This window comes from Mobula hypostoma, chromosome 4 (genome assembly GCF_963921235.1).
Source record: "Mobula hypostoma chromosome 4, sMobHyp1.1, whole genome shotgun sequence".
NCBI lineage: Eukaryota > Metazoa > Chordata > Chondrichthyes > Myliobatiformes > Myliobatidae > Mobula > Mobula hypostoma.
The window spans coordinates 170,918,043-170,940,187 of NC_086100.1; the positions used below are offsets into that span (position 1 = coordinate 170,918,043).

At 41.2% G+C, this 22,145-nt stretch overlaps 1 protein-coding gene across 2 annotated transcripts in view; it reads left to right on the forward strand.

Annotated features, from left to right (window-relative positions):
* Positions 1 to 22,145, forward strand: part of nelfa (negative elongation factor complex member A) — a 49,538-nt gene that overhangs the window by 8,352 nt on the left and 19,041 nt on the right. For both annotated transcript variants that reach the window (XM_063046995.1, XM_063046996.1), the window contains exons 2-5: positions 15,550 to 15,721; positions 16,218 to 16,379; positions 18,694 to 18,783; positions 20,067 to 20,194. In XM_063046995.1, the coding sequence (XP_062903065.1) occupies positions 15,550 to 15,721; positions 16,218 to 16,379; positions 18,694 to 18,783; positions 20,067 to 20,194 (552 nt within the window). The remainder of the gene's footprint in view (positions 1 to 15,549; positions 15,722 to 16,217; positions 16,380 to 18,693; positions 18,784 to 20,066; positions 20,195 to 22,145) is intronic.

The window sequence follows — 22,145 nt, forward strand, 5'->3', positions numbered from 1 at the left end:
AGTGCTCCAAGTGGGGTCTGACCAGGGTCCTATATAGCTGTAGGATTATCCACGTCCATCACTTCACGGGTAGTATGTTCCAATTTACAACAGTGCTATAGGTGCTAAAGTTTTGCCTTGGATCAGCAATGCCTGCCCTCCTCTCCTCCCCCCCCCCCCCCCAATTTGCTACTCTCCTTAAACCTTTGGTTTTAATGTCTCCATTATAGAAACATAGAAAATAGGTGCAGGAGTAGGCCATTCGGCCCTTCGAGCCTGCATCGCCTTTTATTATGATCATGGCTGATCATCCAACTCAAAACCCCACCCCAGCCTTCCCTCCATACCCCCTGACCCCCGTAGCCACAAGGGCCATATCTAACTCCCTCTTAAACACAGCGAATGAACTGGCCTCAACTGTTTCCTGTGGCAGAGAATTCCACAGATTCACCACTCTCTGTGTGAAGAAGTTTTTCCTAATCTCGGTCCTAAAAGACTTCCCCTCTATCCTCAAACTGTGGCCCCTCGTTCTGGACTTCCCCAACATCGGGAACAATCTTCCTGCATCTAGCCTGTCCAATCCCTTTAGGATTTTATACATTTCAATCAGATCCCCCCTCAATCTTCTAAATTCCAACGAGTACAAGCCCAGTTCATCCAGTCTTTCTTCATATGAAAGTCCTGCCATCCCAGGAATCAATCTGGTGAACCTTCTTTGTACTCCCTCTATGGCAAGGATGTCTTTCCTCAGATTAGGGGACCAAAACTGCACACAATACTCCAGGTGTGGTCTCACCAAGGCCTTGTACAACTGCAGTAGTACCTCCCTGCTCCTGTACTCGAATCTTCTCGCTATAAGTGCCCGCATGCCATTCGCCTTTTTCACCGCCTGCTGTACCTGCATGCCCACTTTCAATGACTGGTGTATAATGACACCCAGGTCTCGTTGCACCTCCCCTTTTCCTAATCGGCCACCGTTCAGATAATAATCTGTTTTCCTATTTTTGCCACCAAAGTGGATAACTTCACATTTATCCACATTAAATTGTATCTGCCATGAATTTGCCCACTCACCCAACCTATCCAAGTCACCCTGCATCCTCTTAGCATCCTCCTCACAGCTAACACTGCCACCCAGCTTCGTGTCATTCGCAAACTTGGAGATGCTGCATTTAATTCCCTCATCCAAGTCATTAATATATATTGTAAACAACTGGGGTCCCAGCACTGAGCCTTGCGGTACCCCACTAGTCACCGCCTGCCATTCTGAAAAGGTCCCGTTTATTCCCACTCTTTGCTTCCTGTCTGCTAACCAATTCTCCACCCACACCAATACCTTACCCCCAATACCGTGTGCTTTAAGTTTGCACACTAATCTCCTGTGTGGGACCTTGTCAAAAGCCTTTTGAAAATCCAAATATACCACATCCACTGGTTCTCCCCTATCCACTCTACTAGTTACATCCTCAAAAAATTCTATGAGATTCGTCAGACATGATTTTCCTTTCACAAATCCATGCTGACTTTGTCCGATGATTTCACCGCTTTCCAAATGTGCTGTTATCACATCCTTGATAACTGACTCCAGCAGTTTCCCCACCACCGACGTTAGGCTAACCGGTCTATAATTCCCCGGTTTCTCTCTCCCTCCTTTTTTAAAAAGTGGGGTTACATTAGCCACCCTCCAATCCTCAGGAACTAGTCCAGAATCTAACGAGTTTTGAAAAATTATCACTAATGCATCCACTATTTCTTGGGCTACTTCCTTAAGCACTCTAGGATGCAGACCATCTGGCCCTGGGGATTTATCTGCCTTCAATCCCTTCAATTTACCTAACACCACTTCCCTACTAACAAGTATTTCGCTCAGTTCCTCCATCTCACTGGACCCTCTGTCCCCTACTATTTTTGGAAGATTATTTATGTCCTCCTTAGTGAAGACAGAACCAAAGTAATTATTCAATTGGTCTGCCATGTCCTTGCTCCCCATAATCAATTCACCTGTTTCTGTCTGCAGGGGACCTACATTTGTCTTTACCAGTCTTTTCCTTTTTACATATCTATAAAAGCTTTTACAGTCCGTGTGGAACAATGTTCAACTCTACCTATAGGCTGCTCACCATCTTCAATGGCTTTGCTCATCTTACTAACTGACCTGTATTGTTCTGAAGCCTAAGACTATTTTCACTATTAACAATACATCTAGCTTCTTGCAGTCTCTTGCTTTTCATGTTATCTGCAAGCTTAGCTAATCATCTTTCCTACTAAAGTGATCTCAAAGTATATATATTTTAAAGCAGGAGGAGACTGGTTGGATCAAGCCTACTCTGACAATAAAATAATGAGGGATCCAATCTTGGCTTCAGTACCACTTCTTTTTTCCACCCCTTTCCCTCTTCTATTCCCCATTCTGGCCTCTTACCTCTTCTCACTTGTCTATCACCTCCCAATAGTGCCCTCCCCTTCCCTTTCTCCCATGGTCCACTATCCTCTCCTATCAGATTCCTCCTTCACCAGCCCTTTTCCCACCCAGCTGGCTTTGCCTATCACTGTCTAGTTATCCTCCTTCCCTTCTGCACGCCTTTTTATTCTGATGTCTTTTCCTCTTTCCAGTCCTGAAGAAAGGTTTTAGCCTAAAATGTCAACTGTTTTTTTTTTCATTTCCATAGATACTGCCAGACTCTGAGTTCCTCCAGCATGTTTTTTGTGTGTGTTGCGTGTTGCTTTGGATTTCCTGCATCACAACATCACAGACCATAAAGACCAGACTTCCCTTTTTGTCCTCCTTTGTCGTTCAAAATGGTTGTCAGACATCACCTTGAATGTAGACCATAAGACTTGGGAGCAGAATTAGGCCATTAGGTCCATTGAATCTGTTCCGCCTTTACATCATGACTGATTTATTATCCCTTTCAACCCCATTCTCCTACTTTCTCCCTGTAAACTTTGATGCCCTGACTAAAGAACCTGTCAACCTCCACTTCAAATATACCAAATTACTTGACCTTCACAGCCGTCCATAGCAATGAATTCCACAGATCAACTATCCTCTAGCTAAAATAATTCCATTCTAAGTGGATGTCCGGCTATTCTGAGGCTGGGCCCTAGACTGCCTGATTATAGGAAACATCCTCTCCACATCCACTTAATCTAACCCTTTCAATATATCGATAGGTTTCATTGAGATCCTCCCCTCATTCTTCTAAGCTCTAGCGAGTACTGGCTCAGAGCCATCAAATGCTCCTCGTGTTGGCCCTTTCATTCTCAGAATCATCTTCGTGAACCTCCTATGGACTCGCTCCAATGCTAGCACATCTTTTCGATGAGGGGCCCAAAACTGCTCACAATATTACAAATATGGTCTGACCAATGCCTTAGAAAGCCTCAGCATTATATCCTTGCTTTTATATTCTAGTCCTCTTGAAACAAATGCTAACATTGCATCTGCTTTACTGTTGACTCAACCTACAAGCTAACCTTTAATCTTGACACGTGGACACTCAATTCCTTTTGCACTAATGATTTCTGAAGTTTCTGCCTGTTTAGAAAATAGTCTATCCCTTTATTCCTTCTACCAAAGTGCATGACCATATACTTCCCTACACTATTTTCCATCTTTCATTTCTTTGCCCATTCTCCTAATCTCTCTAAGCCCTTCTGCAGACTCCCTGGTTCCTCAACACTTCCTACCCCTCCACCTATCTTCATATTGCTTGGAATCTTGGCCACAAAGCCACCAATTCCATCATCCAAATTGTTGACATTAAGCACGAAATGAAGTGGTCCCAACACTGTCCCTATGCGTAACACAACTAGTCCCCTACAGCCAACCAGAAAAGGCCTCCTTTATTCCCACTCTTTGCCTCCTCAGCTTCCTGGTGGAGAATTTACCCACTCCAGGAAGAAATTTGTTTATCTCCATCTAAGTTGTCTATTTGGAGATGAACCCATTTGGGGAAGCAACACCTCTGTCTTCACCAGTCCTCTTCAGAATCCTATGCGTTTCAATTCGATCACTTTCTTGTTCTCCTAAACTCCAGTTAATGTCAACTAGATCCTGTGCTGTTCTGTTCAGTTTTGTTGGTGCCCATTGAATTAAGCTTTCTTCATCTTCAGTCTTTTTGTGTTCCCACAGTTTGCAATCCACCTTTCTGTTTATCATCAGCAAATATAGCTGCTGTTCAGTGAGTTCCTACATTTGTATTTATACCAACTGATCGCTGACACCCAAATATTACCGCTTTCCGGCCATATTGAAAATGACCATTTGGTCAATCAAATAAATACTGGCTCTTACTGCATTCACATCATCCTCATTTGTCTACTTATCTCCCAGTGAGCAATTTGTCCTTGCGTGCCCATCAACTCCTCTTCCACCCATGACTTAGAGTAGCCAATTAACCACCTGCATATCTTTGCAATGCACTTGGAAGAAATCCAAGCACTCATTAAGAATGGGCAAATTGCAGTGTATCCAGGTTCTTGCTTAGGCAGGAGTTAATTCTAACCATTATAGAATTTCCAATCGCCCTCAAACTACATCATCACAGTAGTTCTACCAGATGATAGTCATGGAGGCAGCTCACCCTGCTCTTCTTGGGTACTGGCATGATCGATGTCCTTTTGAAGCGTGTGGAAACCTCTGACTGCAGCAGTGAGGGGATAAAGTAGCTGACGGGTTCATTGCAGGCGGCGGAGAGAGAATCCCAAAGTTGTGGAAGTGACTGGGAAAGGGTCCCCAGGCACTTCCTCATGGTGGAAAGGGTGGCACGTAGAACACTGTGGGAGAAGCAATCAATTGAATGTTTACTTATTTTATTACATTTTATTAAATTGTTTAGTTACAGTCGGCCCTCCTTATCCGCGGGTTCCACATGCGCGGATTCAACCTACCGCTGGTCGGGAAAACCTGGAAGTTCTCTCTCCAGCACTCGTTGTTCGAGCATGTACAGACTTTTTTCTTGTCATTATTCCCTAAACAATACAGTATAACAATTATTTACATAGCATTTACTTTGTATTAGGTATTATAAGTAAGTCTGAACAGGTACATCCAGTATTATTTAGTCAAACGTTTGTCTTAGTATATAGTATTCATTTTACCTTTCTATGCATATAAAACACTTAAGAAACATATGTATTTCAATAATTAAACTACTGTGTTGCTTAGTAATAATTGTAGCTTTCAGCGGGGCAGGGCCTTTCACGTGCTCCGTTATTCTCACTATATCCTTTAAAATTGTTCCGATCATTGACCAACTGTAGCCTAACACTTTTCCAATGACCGATGGCGTTTCACCTCTTTCTGATCGTTTTATTATTTCCACTTTATTTTAATTGTGGTCATTTTCTGTGAACAGAACAGAAACACAGCGGATCCAGCAGCAGCCATGGGCGGCGGGTCCCAAGCTCTGCCGGGTCCTAAAGTCCACCTGCACTGAGACAGGTGGACTTTAGGACCCGGCAATAAGGGATTTGAGCATCTGCGTTTTTTTTGTATCCGTGGGGGGTCCCGGAGCCAATCCTCCGTGGATAAGGAGGGCCAACTTATTTTATTACATTTGTTACAGGAGAAAATTTCAGATTAAATTTGAATGATTCTATCTTTTGAGTATTAAAGTTAGTATAGCCCTCTTTCTATGACTGTTTTATTCTTGTCTAGCACAGGGAACATAAAGTAAACCAAGTGAACCGGCAATTTTCTTCATTAGTTTTTGCTCTTTAAGAGTTTCCCAAATTAACCAATGGCTCAATTAACCAGAATCCACTGAAGACCAAACAAAGATGCCTCTTCTTTGTCAAATCTTCTTTTTTTCCTCTCCATCCATTACAATGCTGTGCTCCTATATCCTATATATCCTACAACGCTGTGCTCGTCAGTTGTGTTCACTCGGTTTAACTTGGACTGATAACACCTATAATTAATACAGATGTTTACTGATATTCACTGCAGATATTTCACCTAAATAGAACAAATATATTATTCAAGGTCAAGATAACAATTATAATGCAGAAAAGATTGCTCAAGCATGGTGTAATACACTGGCAAAGTACTGAAAACCTTTGCCAACCAAAATATTCAAGGACGTAAGATGAATTAGGCCATTTGGCCCATCAAGTCTACTCCATTATGGCTCATTAATTACCCCACTCAACTCCATTCTCCCGCCTTCTCCCTGTAACCTTTGACATTCTTAGTAACTAAAAACTATCAGCCTCTGTTCTAAATATACTCAATAACTTGGCTTCATAGCACTCTGTGGCAATGAATTTCACAAGTTCACCACCCTCTAACTGAAGAAATTTCTTCTCATCTGTTTTAAAGGGCCGTTCTTTTATTCTGAGGGTGCAGACTCTAGTCCTAGATACCCCCATTACAGGGACCATCCTCTACAAGGATGATCATTTTAAAATTGAAGCATTAGCCAGAAGCAACTGTAGTTCTGTGAACAAATGGATACATACGAATAATTCTTGGTGTGAGTTAGAACAAGGATGACAGAGTGACAGATGACATGAGCAGTCTGAACAACTATTGCCTGGTGGCACTCACATCCCTAGTTATGAAGTGCTTTGAGAGGTTGGTCATGGCTAGAATTAGCTCCTGCTTAAGCAACAACCTAGACCTTCTGCAGTTCACCTACCGCCACAAGAGCTACAGTGGACGCAATCTTACTGGCTCTCCACTCAGGCTTGGACCACCTGGACAACAACAAATACTTACATCAGGCTGCCGTTTATTGACTATAGCTCGGTGTTCAACGCTCTGAGAGTGGCCTCCATTGTGGCAGAAGAGGAGGCCGTGGACCAACATGGCAGAACAGAAATGGGGATGGTAGTTAAAATGATCGGCCACTGGGGAATATCGCTTAATGCAAATGGAGCAGAGATGTTCAACAAAGCAGTCCCCCAGTTTAGGTCATGTCTCACCAATGTAGAGGAGGCCACATCGGGAACACCAGATACAATAGACAATCTCAACAGATTAGCAGGTGAAATGTTGCCTCACCTGGAAGGACTGTTTGGGGCCCAGAATGGAGGTGAATGGGCAGGTGTAGTACTACTTCCACTTACAGGGATGTTAGTGGGGAGGGACATATGGACAAGAGAATCACAGAAAGAGCAATCCTCGCAGAAAGTCGGGGAGGTAGAATCCTGTTGATGATGGTGGAAGTTCCAGAGAATGATGTGCTGAGTGTGGATGCTCATGGGGTGGGAGGTAAGGACAAAAGGAACTCTATCCCTGTTAAGATGGGAAGATAGAATAAGGGTGGATGTCCAGGAAATGGAGAGGATGTGGGTGAGGGCAGTATCAATAGTGGAGGAAGGGAAACACCATTCTTTGAAGGAGGAGGTTATCTCTGATGTTCAGGAAAGGAAAGCCCCATCCTGGGAAGAGATGCAGTGGATGTGGCTCTCAATATTGTGAGCTCTTACTTTCACAGTCTCTTGTGTGGCGCCTTTAAAGAGGTCTAAAAATTCAAATACACAACCTCAACCGGTTCATCCTAATCTATTCTCAGAAAACTCTATAAACAATTTGTCATGTGATCTCCGTCCAGTCCTAGTTATTATTTCCAATATTCACCCTTAATAACAGTATTTTCCCTACTACTGACATCATGTAATAATTACAAACTTTAAATACCTTTATATTCTAGGCCAGGGGTAGGCGAGTGAGTTTTCCTTATTCTGAGTGTTTCACGCGACCACACTGATGGACATGCATGGCGTCTTGTTACACTGGCCCCAGGTTCCGTTTTGTTCCAAACCAAACACTGGTATATGTGAATGATGGGAAGGCAGACTACCTTATTAATATGTATTGGATACTCTCCGTGCACACGCAGGTTTTCAGATGGGATTGTTCAAATTTGTAAACAGAAACAGCATCGCTGTGTTTTAACAAGAAATCCACACTAAATATCCAGATATTTACATGTGCTACGATACTTATTGAATAACTCGCGTTTTGAAATAAAACTGAAGAAAAAAATTCCAATGGCAATGAATGCAAAATGCAGGAGGGTAGACACTGAGTGCTGAAATTTTCAAGACACTTGGACACTAGATTACTTCTTCCTTGAGCAAGCTGGGAAACCAGTTTGTCTCATTTGCCTAGAAAATGTTGCTGTGAAGAAGGTGGCAAATATCAGGTGACGTTACGAGACCCGCCATAGTGGAAATTTTAACAAGATTACTGGGCAAGCAAGGAAAGATGAAGTTGAGCGAATGAAGGCTAGTTTCAGAAAACAAATGTCATTTTTTGCCAAGAAAAGCAGTGAAAATGAAGGAAATACCCATACCAGCTATATTCATCCAAGAGGGAAGTACACCCTGTCCTCGTTATATGCAGGGGATATGTTCCTCGCAGTGGATGCATAATGTGAAATCGCATAATATGATTAATTATTTAAATGGAGAAAATAGGGATGCGTTCCAGAGGGCTTCCTAAATATATTTTATCTGTAATTTATTCACATTTTCATACCAATATGACACAAAAGCAGTACCACAAGACAACATTTGTATTATATTTCATCAATTTAAGGTAATATTCAATGTCATAAATCATAGAAAGTTAACATCCTAGGGTGTACAGTACTCACCAACAGTTGTGGTGTCGGGCAGCTTTACATGGATGAGGTGGATGGTTGTGGTCGTCAGGATCATATCAAGCACAGCAAGAGGTGAAGGAAGACTCACAGAACTCTTAGAACTGCCGGCAGCAGGAGATGATGCCGATTTGAAGAAAGTGGTGAGGGTTGTTTGCTTGGCAGCATTTTGTTTTTCAGCATAAATTTGCTTGTGGGGAAGAAGGGTTGACGGCAGGGAACAACTGAAATGCTGACTCTGTTCTAAACTTGGGTCCATGTCCATCGCCATTTGTGTCAAGTGTTCTGACTGCCACCATTCCCTCACTGTTGGTAAACTCCTGGGATTTTCAAAATCGTCTGTTGCTTGCAGCATCTGAGAGATAGTTTGCCATAAAAAAATATGTACGTCTTGAATGTGGATCACACCTTGGTTGAGTGGTTGAATCAGCAATGTCGTGTTAGGCGGCAGGAAACGCACTGTTATGTTAGGATGAATGCTGTCCAAATGTTTAGGATGGGCTGGCACATTGTCAAGCAACAAAAGAACTTTAAAGGCAAGATTCTGTTCCTGGCAGTAGTATCCCAGAGCTGTGTTACTTTCAGCTGATGCCGTGCTGTTTATAATTTCCAACTTTTTTTTCCAAGTGTTAAAGCGGTTCTCTGCCACTCAGCTGATGGCCCAGGACATGACATTTGGACGCTTAGGAGGCATAGTTAAATATTTCAAGCACAAAATCACTGCACCGTAGGTAAAACCAACAGAAGTTTAAGATCACGCATCCACACCTTGCGAAAACGAATGCGAGACTGGCGGGCGTGAGGTTGTGAGGTGTGTGCACCTGACTTGGTGGGAAAGCAGTGCTTCTCAACCCACCCAACAGTGAGACTGTGAGGCATGCGCACGTGACTTGTATAGGCGGGAAAGCAGTGCTCTTCGCATAACTGTGAGTTTTGAATGCATATAAGGAGACGTTGGTAGAAATAGGTTCCTCATATAACTGTGAATCCGCATTGTCTGAAGACGCATATAATGAGGATAGGGTGTGTCCTAACTTAGTGGACCATGCAAAAAAGATGGCACCATTGTTTGGCAGCACTTATCTGTGTGAGCAATTATTTTCAAAAATGAAGCACACCAAGAACCATTTGAGAACAAGATTGACTGATGCCTATCTGGATAATGTCGTCAACAAGCCTGACACCCAATATTGAGAAGCTTTCAAGCAACAAACAGCATCAAGTTTCACATTGATTTATCAACTGTTTGCATTAAAATTTTCTTTTTTTATTATACTTAATTTACCACCGTTCAGTGCATCGTGTTCATACATTTTATGTTTAAAGATTCTTTGTGTCCTTTTAATAGATTCAAAAGATGCCTTGATTGAAATAAATTGCAACTAAACTGAGTTCTTTGATTACTAATTGGCATCCTTGGTTAAGCACAAATGATTTTCTAGCATGCGTTATTCATTAATTTGAGGCAAAACATAACTACATGTATTTAAATGGATAATTCCCATATTTCAAGTTTTTTATGGCATTTATCTGGCCCACCATCTGCTCATTAATACGCGACAGAGGCAAAAAGGTTGCTGACCCCATTCTAGGCATTGAAAATGCTTAAAATTTCGTTTTGACAAAAGTTTATCTTTATTAATGTTAAGATATTGGTAGTTCCTTGTCATTTTGGTTACTTACAGATTAAAGTTTGACTTCATTTGAGTATTGTTGTCTCCTGAGTCCATTCCTTTAAACTTCCAGAAGCTTAGGAATGGAGTAAAGTAGCTCTAACAAAAACTGGTGGAATTTGCTGCACTTAACGGTAATTCTAAAGAAGCAGTATTACTTAGCTGAGGAAAATGGAGATCTAATTAAGTCTAGCTTTATAGCTGTAGTGGCGTAAATTATTGACCTTGTGGCCCTCAAACTTGAGGGACAAAGATGAAATGGACTGCAGTGAGCTAAAGGACTGTGGAGTGGTGGGTACTGCAAGGGCAAGGCCAATGAAAATGCATTCGGGGGCAAAGGATGGCAAATAGTGGCAGAGGCGGCATATTAGGGGAAGAGACGCAGAAGAATTTTGTGAATTTGTTTTTTATATTGGGGAATGTCTGGATTTTGGGGAGATACCTGGCATGGTTTACAGTAAACCATGTTAAATTTCCACTGCTGCGTGTAAGGAGTTTGTTCGTTCTCCATGTGATTGCGTGAATTTCTTCTGGGTAATCTGTTTCTTCCCACGTTCCAAAGATGTACGGGTTAGGGTTAGTAAGCTGTGGGCATGCTACTTCGGCCTGGTAACATGGTACACTGGCAGGCTCCCTGCAGTATTTCCCCAGTCTGTACTGATCGTTTTGATGTTTCAAAGTACATGTAACAAATAGAGCTGAACTTATCTAAACCTGAATGGCAGGGGTGACCGACCTATTCTTATTTGGGGGCGGGGGGGCATGGTAGTGCAGCGGTTAGCACATCGCTTTACAGCGCCAGCAACTGGGGTTCAATTTGTCTGCAAGGAGATTGTACATTCTCCTTGTGACCACGTGGCTGTCCTCTGGGTGCTCCAGCTTCCTTCCACGTTCCAAAGACTTAGGGTTGGTAAGTTAATTGGTCACATGGGGTGTGGTTGGATGGCATGGATCCATTGGGCTGGAAGGACCTGTTACCATGTTGTACCTACAAATTAAATTAATATAAAGTAGCATGGCTGAATCACATTGGTATCCCTTGCACATACAGAATTGCCAGCAGAGGTCACTAAGTTACCTATTATAGTCGTCAACCTATCAAGTAGAAAAGATACAGTAGCTCATTTGAACAGCCAAATGACAGCATAATGTTTTACGGCACCAGCACTCTAGGTTCTGTAAGGAGTTTGTAAAGGGTTTGCAACACACATCAAAGTTGCTGGTGAACGCAGCAGGCCAGGCAGCATCTCTAGGAAGAGGTACAGTCGACGTTTCGGGCCGAGACCCTTCGTCAGGACTAACTGAAGGAAGAGTGAGTAAGAGATTTGAAAGGGGTAGGGGGAGATCCAAAATGATAGGAGAAGACAGGAGGGGGAGGGATGGAGCCAAGAGCTGGACAGGTGATTGGCAAAGGGGATACGAGAGGATCATGGGACAGGAGGCCCAGGGAGAAGGAAAAGGGGGAGGGAGGGGAAACCCAGAGGATGGGCAAGGGGTATAGTGAGAGGGACAGAGGGAGAAAAAGGGGAGAGAGAGAGAGAGAAAGAATGTGTGTATATAAATAAATAATGCATGGGGTGTGTAGGGGAAGTGGGGCATTAGCAGAAGTTAGAGAAGTCAGGCATGGAGCAGACGAAGGATGAAATAACGGGTAGGACCATTACAGACGGCGAAGAAAGTGTCCTGAAGGTGTGGAAGGGTCTGGGATAGGGACACCAAATACCTCCTCATGGCGGAGAGGGTCGCCTTCAGAGCTTGATGGGTGAAGCGACAAGAGGCAGAGTCAATATAATGTGAGTACCTAGGATCCTCAGATGTTCTCCCTGTGAATGCATGGGTTTCATCTGAGTGCTCCAGCTTCATGCACATTCCAAAGACATACGGGTTAGGGGTAGTAAGTTGTAGGCATGCTATGCTGGAACTGGAAACATGGCAAGACTTGTGGGCTGCCCCCAGCACATCCTTGGACTGAATTGTCATTATCAGATACCACATCTCATTGTATGTTTCAAAGTTCAAATCAGAGTTCAAAGTAAAGTATTTTGAGATTAATTTTCTTATGGGCATTCACAGTAAATACAAAGAAACATGATAGAAGCAATGAAAACCTACACACAAGATAAGCAACCAATGTGCAAATGACAACAAACTGTGCCAATACAAAATAATATAAAAATAAATGAAATAATAAATAAATAAATAGGCAATAAATTTTGAGTACATGAAATATTCCTTGAAAGTTAGGCCTTAGGTTGTAGGAACAGTTCAGTGTTTGGGGAGAATGAAGTTGAGTGAAATTATCCCCTCTGGTTCAAGAGCCTGATGGTTAATGGATAATAATTGTTCCTGAACCTGACAGTGAGAGTTCTGAGGCTCCTGTATCTCCTTCCTGATGGCAGCAGCGAGAAGAGAGCATGTCCTGGGTGGTGGAGGTCCCTGATGATGGATGCTGCTTTCCTGTGACAGTGCTGCATGTAGATGTGCTCAACGGTGGGGAGGGCTTTACCCATGATGAACTGGGCTGTATCCACAACTTTTTGTAGGTTTTTTTTCCAGGCAAGGGCATTGGTGATTCCATACCACGCCTAGATGCAGTCAGTCAATATACTCTTCACCGCATGTTTCGGTGTACATGTGGCAAATAAAGCTAATCTTTCATCTTTAACAGCAAACTCAACTAATACAAGAGTTTGTATTAAAACAGAAAATATTGCAAACACTTAGCAGGTCTGATTCATTTTAACTCTTATGCCTGGCCATTAAATTCCCTTTGAATTCTAAAAGAAGACAATTATCACCTCTTGTCTTCTGCACCATATGCAAAATGATATGTCAGCTTAGTTTTTACTATTCAGAACTTGTAGGTGATTTACCATTGGCTAAAACTTGCTGTAAAACCTTTCCCCTTGACATTCAAGACTCCTTGCTGCACTCTTTGCTCTTAAATCCTAAGTATGCTTTCCCAGACGCCTCCTAAACCGCGCTCATATAATAAGTCATACTTTGATATTTGGTGCTTTTGTATGTTCTCTTTGAGCAACTCTGTTCTTACTCAATTTTCAAAGAATCATTGGGTTCTGCATCCACCACCACTACCTCTTCCCTCAAGCTCCAAATTGATTTCATCTGTTACTTGCTTTCTAAGTTATTTTCTTATGTTTCTTCGTTTGGGTAATTTTTCTGTCTCTGCATACCTGAAGCCTTTCGTGTTGCTTTAACCTCCCCTATAATAAATGAGTTGGAGACCATTTTCATGATTGCTGCATCAACTCTACATCAACAGTATTTTTATGTTCTTGGCGAACATAAGATTATACCAATACTATAAGACATTCGGTCAGTTGGTTCTGTTCTGTCATTCAATCATAGATGATTTATTTTCCCTCTTAACCCCATTCTCCTGTCTTTTCCCCGTAACCTTTCATGGTCTTACTAATCAACAATTTATCAACTTCTGTTTTAAATATACCCAATGACTTGACCTGTACAGCCATCTGTGGCAATGAATTCCATAGATTCTCCACCCTGGCTAAAGAAATCTCTCATCTCCATTCTGAAGGGATGTCCTCCTATTCTGAAGGATGTGCCCTCTGGTCCTAGACTATCCATCTATTAGAAACATCCTCTCCACATCACTGTATCTAAGCCTTTCTAGACCATCCATGGTTACCTTTCTAATTCTGAAATAAATCTTTGACTCTCACATTGCTTGTTACAATAAATCTGAGCCACTCGCGACTCTCAGCATCTCTGTCCTTATTCCTATTATAACATTCACTGTCTATGGCCAGATTCCTGACTTTGCTGCCACAGGTCCTAAAGGGTGCAGATAAGACTATCTACTGCACCTGTTCATTAGCAGATCCTTTTGAATGCCATCAGTTCCTAACAAGTCTGCCTCTGTGTCCCAGGTCTATCTACCCAGGACAATCTGTATTTTTTTTTTAAAGAATCAGTGACTAATTTAAAACTCTCACATTGCCTCTTTTGTTGTCATATCTATTATTTAAGGGACTGGTGAACAATTTTGTAATCAAAATTGGGAATATCCTCAGCAGCTCCTGCTGTTTTATCCCCTCCCATTGGTCCTCGTGCTAATCTTTTCTTTCATAGTCATACTTTATTGATCCCGGGGGAAATTGGTTTTCGTTACAGTTGCACCATAAATAAATAGTAATAAAACCATAAACAATTAAATAGTAATATGTAAATTATGCCAGGAAATAAGTCCAGGACCAGCCTATTGGCTCAGGGTGTCTGACCCTCCAAGGGAGGAGTTGTAAAGTTTGATGACCACAGGCAGGAATGACTTCCTATGACGCTCTGTGTTGCATCTCGGTGGAATGAGTCTCTGGCTGAATGTACTCCTGTGCCCAACCAGTACATTATGTAGTGGATGGGAGACATTGTCCAAGATGCAGCTTGGACAGCATCCTCTTTTCAGACACCACTGTCAGAGAGTCCAATTCCATCCCCACAACATCAAATGAGTTTCTTGATTCTGTTGGTGTCTGCTATCCTCAGCCTGCTGCCCCAGCACACAAACATCAAACATGATCGCACTGGCCACCACACATTTGTAGAACATCCTTAGCATCGTCCCTGGTTCTGAACACTGATCACATGGCTCTGCTTGTAGCAAAATGCAAGTTCTCCATGAATTTCACAGCAAGTTGGCAGGCATCTGGAATAGGGATATATTTTTGAATCTGCTTTCTTTTGTTGTCTTATTTTGATATACAGACTTAAATTTCTGTGTGGTTGCTGAGAGCAACTTGCTACTTCCTATATATAGACAGCTGAAAGTTGTACAGGGATAGAGCAGAGTGATTGCTACTCATTTGTTTCGCAGAATCATACATCATTAAAACAGATCCTTTGGGCCACGTTCATCCAGCCATCTATATGAATCTCATTTATCATCCCTTACTCCATAGCCTTCTGTGTTTTGTCGATTCAATTGTTTGACTAAAATGTTCAAGAACCTGCCTCCTCCAGTTATTTCCAGATTCCAAACACCCACTGAAAAATACAAACTCCTCCTTGGATCATTACCAAACCTCCTTGCCCCTTTTCCTGATCTCATGCCTTCCAGTTTTAGAATCTTTGGTCTGGGAGTAAATGTCCTGTTATTCTAGCATATCTGTTCACTTATTTGATGTTTGGGGGGAAGAGCGCGGAGTGAAACCCAGAATAAAATTGCTACAACATATGATTTTACAGATTTCCAATTTGGTCTACTTTCTGTGTTTATTTGATGCAAATATTTGCTTATTTTACAGATGAAAAATTCTTTGACTGAAATTGTGCATCTTGCTGCAATGGATTCTGACTCCTGGGTTCAGATGGTAGCAGATATTCTAAAAACGTTTCCTGACACTGGCTCACTCAACCTTGAACTAGAGGAACACAATCAGAATTTACAAGAAATTCTTGGTGAACTCCGAGAAAAAGGTACTTTAGTAAGGTTGAAATCCAACACACACGTTCTCACAAATGTAATCTTAGAACCAGTTTTCCTATACCTGAAGTAACAATGACTTCTAAAGGTGTAGTACAATGCTCTTAAATTTCAGGTGTTAATTGTGGGATTGAGAAAATTTAGCAAATAGATATTTTAATAAGAAAACAGCCATCAAATCACTTTTTAAGTGCTTATGATCCACATTCCAAATGACAATTTTTCACAAAATTCCACTTCCTCCACCCTTCTTCCCCCCCCCCCCCCCCATCAGTGCTTTTATTTGGCTTTTTTTTGTCATTGGTCCTTGTGGAAATAATTTGTCTTCTGTGTCAACATCTCATATGGGTTTAAATGCACTGCCTAATCAAATAGGCAGCGTTTCAAATCAATAATTACAGTTGGTGATTTGATCAATCTTATTATTGTTTTGAACATTTTTGGTAGGCACGGGAGATTGACCTTTTAGTTTTTTTTAAATCTAACTAGTTAATGAATGTGAAGCCTCTGCTATGTTGCCTTTGGAGTGCCAGTACTTGAACAAAAATGCCCTGACAACCCTCGTGGGACCCCTCACGCCACCAGTGAAGCATTTTCAACTTAAGCGAAAACCCAAAAGTGCCACGCTCAGAGCAGAACTGTTACAAAAGTGTGAGTAACTCTTTAGTAACCTATCTCTGAATCTTGTATTCCTCTCTGGTGTGTGTATATATACTCCACAAGAGCCCCTTCTAATCAAATTAAAGAGGGGAGTACAACTGAAAAGTAGAATGCCATGATGCAAAATATATAGGTTCAAGATTATGTAGTCTCATACCACCATTGTACATTTAAGTGATGTAGGCCAGAAAATCCAAGGTTGTGTCCTGTGCTGAGCTCACTGTAAGGTAAAATCGGGCAGAATTCCTGTTGCTAATTATATTACAACATTCTCTACTGAAAAATAATGACTGGATGTTGGTTGAAAAAGGTAGTGCTACTTTATGATGTGTGAAGAATCTGGAAATTGTCATTGCCTAAAGTCCTGAGGTATAATATACTGAGAAAACCTGCAAGGACGTTGCAGGGCCACAGTTAAGCTCATCTAAAGTATTAGCCAAACTGGTTGCTTTCCTATGGACAGAGGAGTCTAAGCATAGGTTTAAATGAGTTGTAGATAATGTAGTCTACCAGGAAGACAGATATAAGATAAGATAAGAAAGGAACTGGTAAACATATACACCCAAAGAATGAGAGGAGTGAAATCTCAATTTATGAAAGGTTTGTAGAGTTAGAGATCCCCTTAAAAACCTAGATAAGATGGGTTGACCTAAATGGCCTATTTCCAGCTGGAAAACCCATCTTCCTTCTGTGCAGAGAATATCTATAACTCTGGTAATTACAGTACTGCACTAGAAAATTAAGATATATGAATTTAAATCATACATTCTGTTGTGAGGTGAATATACCTCATTTGCAGGCCAACAAGGAAAAAAAGCTATACAGAGCACTAGAGTTTTTTAATGGTGGGAATGGCTAACTTCCCCCATCCCTCCCTCCAGTAAAAGAACCCCTTATATTTCTCATAACTCAAGTACAGTGGATTCCAGTTTATTATGACACATTGGAGCCAGTGCATTTTGGCCCAATTAAGTGGCTGCCCCAGTTGGCTGAAGTTTCAAGGAAATAGTTAGAAAGGTATAAAAAAGACAGACTACCGTTTAACTTAGTAACAAGCTATGTATTTAAATGAAGTACAGAAAAAATTAGAACTCTACCAATAGTACTACAGTACTATAAAACTGTGCCTTAGTTTCTAATAATTATTGGTGGAGGAATTCATGCAATGTACGCAGCCGTGTTCTTCTGATTGACCGCAAATGAACAAGGTCAGCACAGACACCTAGTGCACGTAATGGACTGCCTTCATACAATGTTTTTGATGATTACCTCCTCCAAATCTTCATTTTCACTGTAACATTCAAGATGATTGTTGACATCTTCAAATTCTTCATAGTTTCTAACTTGTTGAAGTACTGAAATTGTTTCATTTTCACTCCTGGCATTTCCAGCATCTCCAAAACTGAATACTTGAAACTGCAGTGAGCAAAACAATTCTCAATCGTCGTACTGCCTATTTATTGCCACCTATCAAGACAAAAATCACTGTTTCTTTTTAACAGAAAAGCATGCAAATGATGCTATTTAAAAACTCTTCGTTCTAAGCAAGGTTTAATGCCTAATGGCCAAACAATTGCACGCGACTGATGCTAGGTAGAAACTGTTCAGCAACAGTCTCCTGCCCCAATTAAGTGGCAGAGTGTCCCAAATAAACAAAGGGAATCACAGCTACTTTTCAATTAGCTTTTTGTTCTTTAAGAGTTGTCTTAAATTAGCGGCACACCAATTAACCAAACAGCTCAATTAACCAGAATCCACTGTAATGCCTGGTTAGTGATGCCCCTGGTAAACAGGAAAATGGCAACAAATGTAGCCTTGCAAGCATTGGCCATGTTCCAACATTTAACCAAAACTGAATAGCAGGCCTGAAAGTCTGTTTACATTATGGTACTTCACCCCAATAAGAATTGAACATCTTCAGTTCCAGGAAGAAAAATGAATAGAATTTGGGAAAGTATTTGTGTGTGTGTGTGTGTTTTTTTAAGAGAGAGTAATTGCATGAAAGTGCTGTTTCATTAGTCTTAAAAAGAATATATACCATTTGGGCTGAGGGACAGAGTGGCTCCTTGTTTTCAGAAGTATTTTGGCATTTTTTTTCTCAGTTTAGAATTGTAACTTCAGTTTAGTGAGATTTTTATTTGTCAATGCTTCAAGTAGCTTAAATGATAAATACAAATGCTTTTGAGATTAGATTATCTTCTCAGGATTTTCTTTGTCTCCACACAGCTTGGTTATAATGCAACTCTGGTCTCTGGTGTGTACCTTTTTTTAGATTATTTCCAAAATTTGTTTTTCTATTTTACAGCAACAGAAACTGCACAGCAGCTCAAAAAGACCTCTGGAGTGCCTTTTCTAGCCAAAGGGAGAGGTTTGGTTAAGAAACTCGATACCACTAGTATGTATTATTAGTTACCAATATATAATCCATATTCTAAGTAGATCAATATCTTATCTTTGAATTTGCAGTGTGCTTTTGTTCTGATTCTGATTTCTGTATCATATGTACATTGAAACATACAGTGAAATATATTGTTTATGTCAGGGGTCCCCAACCTTTTTTGCACCACGGACCAGTTTAATATTGACAATATTCTTGCGGACCGGGGGTGGGGGGGGGGTGGCGGGCAGTGTTCAAATAGGGTTAAACTCACCTCAACATGTCTTTTACAGTTAGGGTTGCCAACTTTCTCACTCCTAAATAAGGGACAAAAGTAGCAGTCAAATACGGGACACTTGGGTATACCCCGAGAAAGACTACCATGACCATGAAGCCTTGCACGGGCACCTGTGTGCGCATATGTGACATGCGCATACGTGCCGATTTTCTTCCCCATAAATCAGTTTTGGCTTAATCTTCCCAGCTACACTGTACGTACATTATTTCTACTTTATATAGGCTGTGTATTTATCATATCATTCCTGCTTTTACTATATGTTAGTGTTATTTTAGGTTTTATGTGTTATTTGTATGATTTGTTAGGTTATGTTTATGGTCTGGGAACACTCAAAAATTTTTCCCATATAAATTAATGGTAATTGCTTCTCCGCTTTACACCGTTTCGGCATAAAAGGTTTCATAGGAACGCTCTACCTTAGCGGGGGAAATACGGGACAAGGGTGGTCCCATATGGGACAAACCAATTTAGCCCAATATACGGGATGTCCCGGCAAATACGGGACAGTTGGCAACCCTATGTTCAAGTTCAACAGTGCGTGACAGGGAATGAGGAAAGGCGCAGCTGACTGATATCGTTTCCTCGCGGCCCAGTAGCACATGCTTTGCGGCCCGGTGGTTGGGGACCGCTGGTTTATGTTAACAACCAACATATCCAAGGATGTGCAGGGGCAACCTTCAAGCGTTGCTAGACATTTTAGCGTTAATATAGCATGCCACAATGTTCAGCAGAACAACACATATAGCAACAGTAACAACAGCAAAACAAGCCCCTTTCCCTCCCACCATCCATCTACCTAACCCCTTTCACACAGAAATAGAAACACACCTCCAACCCCCAGGGCAAGCTGTGGAAAATGTAAAATCTGCAGATGACCTTAAGTGAAGATATTAAACATTTGAAAATTCTGCTTAACAATGTAACGTGATTGAACATAAAGGTACAGTTGTTTTCTAAAACCAAACTTGTGGTATACATTTATGACATTTATTTGACTCTACAGCGCCCCTCAAAGGTATCCCAAAGCAAGCTCCATTCCGGAGCCCCACTACTCCCAGTGTCTTCAGTCCATCAACAAACAGAACACCAATGGCTGTTCGGACACCGGTGCGAAAAGAGAGAGGAGTGAAGGTTAGTTTATTCAGTGGCAGAGTTTAAAGTCTCTGCTAATGTGTCTGCTGTGCATATTTTGTTGATTCAAACCAAGTCGAGTCTAATTATGACACAACATGGATCAACAGGTGTTACAGTGCACTCTGTAGTCTACTCCCAGAAAACCATATTGCAGTTTTCTCTGTGTGAGTCCTTGCCAAAAATTGATTTCATTTGTTTCTTTCACATTTTGTCTTTGATTAAAATTTTCTTACTAAGTTCCATAAATGAATTTTTATTCTATATCACAGATTTTTTATTACATATGTCATAAGGTTGAATTTCCTTACCCAAACGGCATAATACGGTGGTACACCTTAATTTCCCTTCAGTTAATATTGTTGTATATGCAAGGTTAAAATAACACTTTTCTAAACACCAACCAAAAACACTGCTTCCTTCCTTGAAATGAGTAAGTAATTGAAGATTTTCATAATTTTTAAAGGAACAGTATTTCACAAGTTATTTTTCTTGATCAATCCGATAAATGTGCCTTTACATACATTCGTGCAGCACAGGAAGAGACCCTTCATCCCATGATGTTGTGCTGAACTAAATAAATTGGTCATCAAATGCCCGACTAATCTAATCCCTTCTTCCTATAGTATCTATATCTTATTTCCTGTACATTCATCTGCATATCTATAACATATTCTGCAGATCCTAATGAAGGGTCTCGGTCTGAAACATCATCTATTTATTCATTTCCAAAAATGCTTTCTGACCTGCTGAGTTCTTCCAGCATTTTGCACCTGCATATCTAAGAGCATCTTTAATGTCTCTTGTTTTTCCCCCCACTACCACCCCGGTAGCACATGCCAGTCACCCAGCACTCTCTGTATTTAAAAAAATTTGCACATCTCCTTTGAACTTAACCCCTCTGACCTTGTATGCATGCCGTCTGGTATTAGGCATTTTAACCTTGAGGAAAAATATACCACCTATTTATTCTCTTTGCTTCTCGTATTATGAACCTCTTATCAAATTTCCAGACAGCTTCCGCCACACCAGCGAAAACAGCTTCAGTCTGTCCAATTTTCCTTATAGCAGATATTCTCTAATCCAGGCAGCATTCTGATTTAACTCTTTTGCATTCTCTCCAAAGCCTCTATAAGCCCTCCTATAATGGGGTGACCAGAATTGAATGCAGTACTCCAGGTGCAACCTAACTAAAGTTTTATAAAGCTGCAACATAACTTTCTGACTCTTGAACTCATTTCCTTGACTAATAAAGTCGAGCATGGCAAATACCCTCTTTACCACCCTATTGACCTGGGCAACCATTTTCAGGGAGCCATGGACTTGGACACTATTCAACACTGTTCAGGGTCTTGCTGTTAACAGTACACCGTTCCTTTACATTTGATCTCCCAAAGTGCAACACCTTGTATTTGCTGGGTTAGTCACCATCTACCATTTCTGTATGCCACTGTATCCTTTGCCGGTCTTCTATACAATCCACAACACCAAATTGTCATATTCTCTGCAAATTTACTAACCCACCCATCTATGTTTTCAACCAGATAATTATCTATTTTATATATTATTATTTTGACAAACAGCAGAGGTCCCAGTACGTGAGAGGGAAAATGGATCAGCTGGGATGAAATGGCAGAGCAGACTCGATGGGCTGAATGGCCTAAATATACTCCTATCTTTTGTGGATTTATGGATCGCTGTGGAACGCCACCATTGCCCTCCTCCGACAGTTTTCATCAATAGCAAAAATGTTCCCTTTGCTTTTGTTACCTAGCTCCACTTAGATTGAGGCAGAAGCTATGCATTCTATTTGTTGTTATTTCATATGGCAGGTGTTCTCTTTACATTTCTAATTGGTTTTTGTCAAATGATGAAGTGATGCCCAGGAAGGGCAGGCACGAGTGTGTCCGTTCAGGAGCTGGGTTGGATCAATCTTCGACTGGCATCTTGT